General features: G+C 59.8%; 1 protein-coding gene across 1 annotated transcript in view; it reads left to right on the top strand.

Moving 5' to 3' along the window:
* The first annotated feature begins 2,971 nt into the window (after positions 1-2,971).
* KIF7 (kinesin family member 7) overlaps positions 2,972-7,902 on the top strand; it is a 26,789-nt gene continuing 21,858 nt past the window's right edge. Inside the window, exons 1-5 of the mRNA XM_049614179.1 lie at positions 2,972-3,071; positions 4,647-4,998; positions 6,426-6,626; positions 7,012-7,405; positions 7,631-7,873. Of these exons, the coding sequence (XP_049470136.1) occupies positions 4,671-4,998; positions 6,426-6,626; positions 7,012-7,405; positions 7,631-7,873 (1,166 nt within the window). The 5' untranslated portion in view covers positions 2,972-3,071; positions 4,647-4,670. The remainder of the gene's footprint in view (positions 3,072-4,646; positions 4,999-6,425; positions 6,627-7,011; positions 7,406-7,630; positions 7,874-7,902) is intronic.

Genomic DNA, 7,902 nt, shown 5'->3' with positions numbered 1-7,902 from the left:
CTCTCAATGCAATCTATCCATCAGAGGTCACAGAGGTGAAGACACTCTCTCCTTGAGGTGGCACTTAGACACCTGTCACCTCTCCTGGTGCCAGGTTTCCCTTGGCAATGACTACAAGGTGTAACTCGATGTCACAAATGTTAAAATGTGAGAAAAATGCGAAACTTAGAACTGAAGAAGCATCTTTTTTGTTTGATGTGAGGAGGTAGACGTTTCTACTGGGTTTCTTTTTCTGGGGGGCGGAGGTCAGGACTGAGAGAGGAAAACGGAGATGACCAAAGAAGGGACTCTGAGCTGAGGACGGGATCACCCGGTCTGCAGATGGGGGACTTGACTCCTAAAGCATAAGATGCCACAAAGAGGATGCTCCTTTATTCTCCAGGTATGTCCTGTGCACCGCTCTGTCACTTTGTGCCCACAGCAGGAAACCATGAGCCACGGTGACCCATATTTCTGCTAATGCGAAAAGGTTTTCCTTCCTTTCTTCAATAACTGTTACCAGAAACCTCTACAGAGTGATGGTGCCAGGCCTTGGGCCAGCGACAAGAGACACAGAGGTAAATAAGGCACACTCCTTTCAAGGACCTCAGTGTCGCAGGTAAAGTGCACCAGCGATAATACGTGTATCATACGTGTGTGTGTAATAGATACGTATGTGCTTGTATATCGTAGGGCTAGAGTCTGGATGCGCGTGTCCCCCCGCAAGTTCATACGTTGAAATCCTATCCCTCGAGGTGATGGTATTGATGGCGGGGCCTTTGGGAGCTGATCAGGTCATGAAAGTGGAGCCCTCGTGAATGGGGTCAATGTCCTTATAGGATACACCTCAGAGAGTTAGCTCAATCTCTTCTGCCATGTGATGTGGGCCCTCTGGGGCATCCAGGAAGTGGGCCCTCATCTGACACTGAATCTTCCGATGACACGATCCTGGACTTCCCAGCCCCCAAGGCTTGAGAAATAAATGTTTGCCATTTATCAGCTGCCCAGTTTGGGGTATTTTGTTCTGTTAACCTGAATGGACTAAGACACACAGAGAATAAGAGTTGGAAGGGAACCCTCCAAGACATCGACTTCTCTTACCTGCCTCCTTCATATTTTGGACTCTATTATTTTTTTTTTAATTTTTTTTATTTTTTATTTTTGGGACAGAGAGAGACAGAGCATGAACGGGGGAGGGGCAGAGAGAGAGGGAGACACAGAATCGGAAACAGGCTCCAGGCTCCGAGGCATCAGCCCAGAGCCCGACGCGGGGCTCGAACTCACGGACCGTGAGATCGTGACCTGGCTGAAGTCGGACGCTTAACCGACTGCGCCACCCAGGCGCCCCTGGACTCTATTATTTTTAAAAAACTTTTAAAATGTGTATTTAAAAATTTTTTTTAATGTTTATTCTTTTTTTTTTTTTTTTTTTTTTTTTTTTTTTTTTTTTGAGAGACAGAGAACGAGCAGGGGGAAGGACAGAGAGAGGGAGACACAGAATCCGATGCAGGCTCCAGGCTTCGAGCTGTCAGCACAGAGCCCCATGCGGGGCTCGAACTCACAAACCGTGAGATCATGACCTGAGCTGAAATCGGATGCTTAACCCAAGTGCCCCTGTTAATATAATTTTAACTGGCAGGTATTACAGAGATGGGAGGGAGACCAGGGAGGAGGCTCTGCAGGGGTCCAGGTGAGGGATAGTGGCGGCTTGGGTGGCCAGGGCGTAGAGGACAAAGAGTTTTGCCTGGACTGGAAGCTACAGAGGAGGGGAAGGAGGGGCTCAGTCCTGGACAAGAGAAGAGGAGGAGACAAGGACGGCTTGAGTGATGGGATGGATGGTGGGGGGCACACTGGAAGGGCTGTTTGGGGGCAGTGCCTCGGGTAGCACCTGCCCAGGTAGATGCAGGATGAACAACACCTCTGCAAGGTTCCCTTGAGCTGTTCACTCAGCATAAGCTCCCTAACTGGAGAGGTTGGCTAAGAACCCCACAGCAAACCTCACCTCCCAGTGGCCTCTTTCAGGGGCAGCTGTCCATCCAGCACCGGAGGCTGGGTGCCAGTGCGGTCTACCAGCAGACCAGTGGTTCCCCTGCTCATTATAAACTGGGGGCTTACAAGCCAGCGCTGTGGGGCCAGGCCTTGTCAGGGCCTGTCCTGGGTGAGGCTCCCCCGGAGGCAGCTCCATCCTGCTCTCTGGCATGCTAGAAGGCCTGAGTAGCAGCTCTCTGGGGGCTTCACCCATCCACCCCCTGTCTGGGTCACTCTGGGCCTTGGCAGAGCAGGGCCCCAGCAACGATTGTTTCCAGTGTGAGTGCAGAAGGTGCAGCCAGGGCCCGTTCACACAGGGTGGAGTGGGCCCCCAGCCCAATCTCCAGAATCTCATGGGGGAGGGGGATGGATCCTTCTCAGCTTTAGAGAAGGGGTCGTGAAATCAGGGATAAAAGCGGGGCGGAGGCTTCCCGAGGATGGGGAAGGGAGAGATTTGCTGAGCTTTCAGGGGGCGTCGGCAGTGCTGGGATCGAGGGGCAGCCATGGCGGGAGGAGATCAGGTCTGCACCTGAACGAATCAGTTAATGAACAAATAGTAGCTTATCTTTAGTCCAACTGTTACTCAGAATCGAGAGTTGGAAAATCCACTCTCCCCTCGCGGAGCGAAAAAGTCTCCTGGTTAGTTTTCGTCTTCTCACCTGTTGCAACTTGCGTTGTAAGATTGCATGAGCAGGCGGGCTTCTCCCGCTCGGAGAATCAGGCCCGCCTTGGTGGTCGCCGCGACCCCAGAATTCGGCAAGTCTGCGCTGGAATCAGAGCGCGGCTCCGGCAACCCGATTGGCCGCCCCACACCCCTGCCGCGCCCTCGGACAAGGCCCCGCCCAATCCCCGCCCCTCCAGCCCTGACCCCGCCCTGTCTGCGGACCGACTCCACGGCGCCGCCCGGCTCGCGCCTCCGCCCCCGAGCTCCCAGGCGGGCGGAGCTGCGGGCGAGGGGCGGGATGTTTCGGGGGGCGGGGGTCCCGATGACGGCATCGGAGCGCGCCGCGCGGAGGCTCGGAGTCTGACTGCACCCCTGGGGGACTGTGCTCCCACCCGAGCAGGTGGGTTTGGGCCCGGGAGGGGTGGAGGTCGAGGAGGGGGGGGGGGCGCGCGCTCGCCCCCTCCCTGCGCAGGCCTGGGCCGGGTGGCAGCGGGAGCCGGCACTTGGGGAGCACTGGACCGAGCACGAGGAGCCCCGATCCTTGCATATCAGCCTCGTGGAGGCCCCTCCTTGAGCGGGCGGAAGCGCCCCCTTCCCTAAATCGGGGGCCTGAGGCCAGCATCCCGGGCCTGGCCGGCAGGGGCGAGCGCCGACGCTGGGAGAGTCGGGCCCGCATGTGTAATCACTTTCCCAAACTCCGAGAGATCCTATCGCGTGCCCGCCTCCTCTCGCGCCAGACCGCACCCGTGCAGTTGTCCCGGAGCCTTGGGTGCGCGGAGTTCTGTGTCCCGAGCGCTGGAAGAGCTCAGGGTGCGGGGCGAGCCGAGGCGCCCACTGTATTGCGCGATAGTTACCGCTGTATCCCCAGGGCCCGGCACCCAGCAAGGGACTGGAGGATTGAATGAGGGAAGGGACGAACCGTTACGTGTGCTCAGAGAAGTTCAGTAGTGACAAACCAAGTGCCGCGGGCCGGGTGGGTAGGAGGCGGTGTGGACCGTGATGAGAAGAGAACGGGGACGGGGAGAGTTTTTTGGATGCAGTTTCATCATCACTGTTGGGCAGCTACTAAGCGTCCGACCTTGTGCTGGGCGGTGGAGATCCAGCAGGAAGGGAGACGCAGGGTCCCTGCCTCCCAGCTCCCTCTGCTACAGAGTGGCCAGTGGCGGGTGGGAGCGTCACCGGGCGTCGTGTGTGCGCCGCGGTGCGGACACGGAGCAGAGGCGCTTCCCTGGCTCCCTGAGGGAGAGGGGGCCAGTCCAAGACCAGAGAAATGAGAAGCCTTGGGCAACACGGGGTGGGGTGCAGGAGGGGAGCAGACAAGGTAGGCAGGGCTGTTAAAGTTTGGATGGCGGTGGGGAGCCTCTCTTGGGAGAGTGTCAGCAGGAGGGTAACATGATTGCATTTGCAGTTTTGAAAGATGCTCCTGGTTGCTGCGTTGGAGACAGAACAGTGAGGAAGCTGGTCACGGCCATCCTGTGGAGATGTCAGTGGCGGGGAGCGGGGCTTTGGCAATAAGATGGGGAGAAGCAGGTGCACTTGAGAGATATCTAGGAGATGGAATTGGCAGGTGTGGTGGTAGGCGTTTGGTCTCGAAGGATCTGGCTTTTTTGAAGAAGGCGGGGCAGGGGGGTGTGAGGGGACAAGGGCGGAGGTGATGGAGACCCTGGTGGGTATCAGGGAAAGGGGCTCCCTGATGTGGTGGTGGTGGAGCGTGCGTGTTCTAGGAGATGGGGTCACCGGGGAGGGGTGCGGCTGGAACACGGAAGCCCTTGGTAGTCAAGTGGAGGAGTTGGGGGCCTTCTTTTGCCAGTGACGGGAACCACGCAGCGTTACCGTGTAGGACCGCATGTGGCCCTCGCAGTATTTGGACACCAGGCACCCTCCCTTCCATGTCTCCAAGGTCCGGGAGCCCCGGGATCTGGCTCCGGGTCACCTGCAGGTGCTGACGGCCAGGGGCCTCTTCCTCTCTCTACAGGACCGGGAGCTGCCCTCCCCCAGCATGGGGCTGGAGGCCCAGAGGCTGCCGGGGGCCGAGGAGGCCCCAGTGAGGGTGGCCTTGAGGGTCCGGCCGCTGCTGCCCAAGGAGCTGCTGCACGGGCACCAGAGCTGCCTGGGGGTGGAGCCGGGGCACAGCCGCGTCACCCTTGGTCGAGACCGCCACTTTGGCTTCCACGTGGTGCTGGATGAGGACACGGGGCAGGAGGCCGTGTACCAGGCCTGCGTGCAGCCCCTCCTCGAGGCTTTCTTTGAGGGCTTCAACGCCACGGTCTTTGCCTACGGTCAGACGGGCTCCGGGAAGACGTACACCATGGGGGAGGCCAGTGTGGGTGAGTGACCCGGCGGGGGGCCCCGCATCCTTGTGGAGTCTCCCCAACCTCTGCCCCTGCGTTCCTGCTGCCATACCCCCGTCCAAGGCGAGCCGGGCTCCCAATCTGACCTGCGGCCCCGGGTGGGAGCGGCCGTGTCGGGAGGCAGACCAGGATGGGAAGGAAGAGTCCTTGACGTGGGGAGCCTTTTGCACCTCCACAGAGATGGGGTCACACTGTGTGGCTCCGGGGACCTCAGGGGGAGGAAGGGCGGGGCAAGTCGGCCGGTCTCTGGAGGTCGTCAGGATGGCTGACACGGCTCAGGGACCCGTGTTCTAGTCAGAGTAGTGGGAGGGGGGGTTGTTCTGGAAGAGCCGAGTTTGGCTGCTGCCCGGCAAGGGGGCCGGCAGTTCAGTGAGGCCCTGGAGCGTTCGTTTGGGAGGGATGCTTTGGGCCAGTGGAAGGAACTGCCCCACGTTAAGTAGCACAAACGTTCTCTCTCTTAGGTTACAAACGCATACAGGTGTGCCGTAGAAAATTAGGAAAATACAAACACGAGCATTTGGTACTTTCCAGAAATCACTCGCCCTGATACCATTCCGATTTCTCTGAGAAAATCATTTTACCTTTTAAAAAATGGATTATATTGTACCTGTGCTTTTATAGCCTGCTTTTTTCTTACAACATATCATACACATGTCTCTAGATCATTAAATATTCAAGCTAATTTAAAAAAAAATTAATGTTTATTTTTGAGAGCGAGCGACAGAGTGTGAGCTGGGGAGGGGCAGAGAGAGAGGGAGACATAGAATACAGAGCAGGCTCCAGGCTCCGAGCTGGCAGCACAGAGCCCGACGGGCTCGAACCCACAAGAGATCATGACCTGAGCTGAAGTCGGACACTCAACCGACTGAGCCACGCAGGCGCCCCCCAAGCTGATTTTTTAATGGTGGCTTGGCATTCCATTGTGTATATAAGTTAACTTATTTAACCAGATCCCTATTGGATCGTAGGATGGACTCTTAGGATGTTTGCATTCTTTTGAAGTTATGAAGAGTGCTGTTCTGAACACCCTCTTATTACTTCCTTGGGATAAATTTAGCAGGTCCTTTAGCTAACTGAGCGTAGACTATAGTAATGAGCTCCCTGACCCGGGGAGTAATCAAGCCAAGGGTATCTGATGATCTAGCAGAGATGTGGTGGAGGGGATGCTTATTACTTCATGAAAGGGGTTGGCCGAACCTTGAGAGGTTGCTGCCAACTCTGAAGTTCCATAATTCCGCCTGACCTTCCTGGAGCGTGGTCTGGCTCAGGCTACCCAGCCGTCCTGGCCTCCGCTGCGACGCTCACGCTGGAGCCCTGCCCTCCAGCTGCCGGCTGGGGCCCTGGGGCCTCGAGCCATGTCCCCTGAAGGCATGGTGGCAGGAGGCTCTGCCGTGTCTCCCCAGCCTCCCTTCACGAGGACGAGCAGGGCATCATCCCACGGGCCATGGCTGAAGCCTTCAAGCTTATCGATGAAAATGACCTGCTTGACTGTCTGGTGCACGTGTCCTACCTGGAAGTGTATAAGGAGGAGTTCCGAGATCTGCTGGAGGTGGGCACCGCCAGCCGTGACATCCAGCTGCGGGAAGATGACCGCGGAAATGTTGGTGAGGAGCTCCTGGGGCCTCCACTGGCTGGGAGTGGGACGTGTGGCTTGATGCGGCTTCACCTGCCGAGGGGTGGCTCCCCTGTCTGGGAGGGCTACCTCCTAACTGGGAAACCCGAGCCCTGGAAGGTTTTGCCTTCCTTTCTCCCGTCTCCCCTGAGTTCGGTATATACTTCTGTACCCAGAGTGCAAGGTGGGCACGGGCAAGCGGGAGCCCCTGGGGCCGGAGCCAGGATGGGCAGGACCCTCCCCGCCCCTGCCTGTCAGGCATGGGGAAGGGGCATCTGAGTCGGGAAGAGCTGGAAAGGGCTAGCCCTGCTCTGCCTGCCCTCCTGGCCAGTCCTGGGCTGCCCCCGCGCTGGGCTCACAGCCTTGCGTGTCCTCAGTGCTGTGTGGCGTCAAGGAGGTGGACGTGGAGGGCCTGGACGAGGTGCTGAGCCTCCTGGAGATGGGCAACGCGGCGCGGCACACGGGCGCCACACACCTCAACCGCCTGTCCAGCCGCTCACACACCGTCTTCACGGTGACCCTGGAGCAGCGGGGGCGCGCCCCCAGCCGCCTGCCGCGACCCCCCGCGGGCCAGCTGCTGGTCTCCAAGTTCCACTTCGTGGACCTGGCAGGCTCGGAGCGGGTGCTCAAGACGGGCAGCACGGGCGAGCGGCTCAAGGAGAGCATCCAGATCAACAGCAGCCTCCTGGCGCTGGGCAACGTCATCAGCGCCCTGGGCGACCCCCAGCGCCGCGGCAGCCACATCCCCTACCGGGACTCCAAGATCACCCGGTGAGGGCCCTGCGGCCTGCGGCCCCACGGGAGCAGGGGCCCCTCTCCGGCCGCTGGGGGTCAGGGGGCGGCGGGAGGCGAGGCGAGGAGGGGATGGGGCCCCTCTGGCTTCCCGGCCGCGCCGCCCACCGCTCCGAGGCCCCCCGGGCGACGAATCAGGGTCCCGGGGCCGGGCGCGTCCTGGCGCTCCGGCGCCCCTGACGCGCCCCCACCCGGCGTCCTCAGGATCCTCAAAGACTCGCTAGGCGGGAACGCCAAGACGGTGATGATCGCCTGCGTCAGCCCCTCCTCCTCCGACTTCGACGAGACCCTCAACACCCTCAACTACGCCAGCCGCGCCCAGAACATCCGCAACCGCGCCACGGTCAACTGGCGGCCCGAGGCCGAGCGCGCGCCCGAGGAGGCGGCGGCCGGCGCGCGCGGCCCCCCGCGCCACCGCTCGGAGACGCGCATCATCCACCGCGGACGGCGCGCCCCCGGCCCCGCCGCCGCCCCCG

The sequence above is a fragment of the Panthera uncia genome (assembly GCF_023721935.1).
Source record: "Panthera uncia isolate 11264 chromosome B3 unlocalized genomic scaffold, Puncia_PCG_1.0 HiC_scaffold_2, whole genome shotgun sequence".
In the NCBI taxonomy this organism is placed as follows: Eukaryota; Metazoa; Chordata; class Mammalia; order Carnivora; family Felidae; genus Panthera; species Panthera uncia.
The sequence above is the reverse complement of the archived record's forward strand: the minus strand, read 5'-3'. Positions and strand labels throughout refer to the sequence as shown.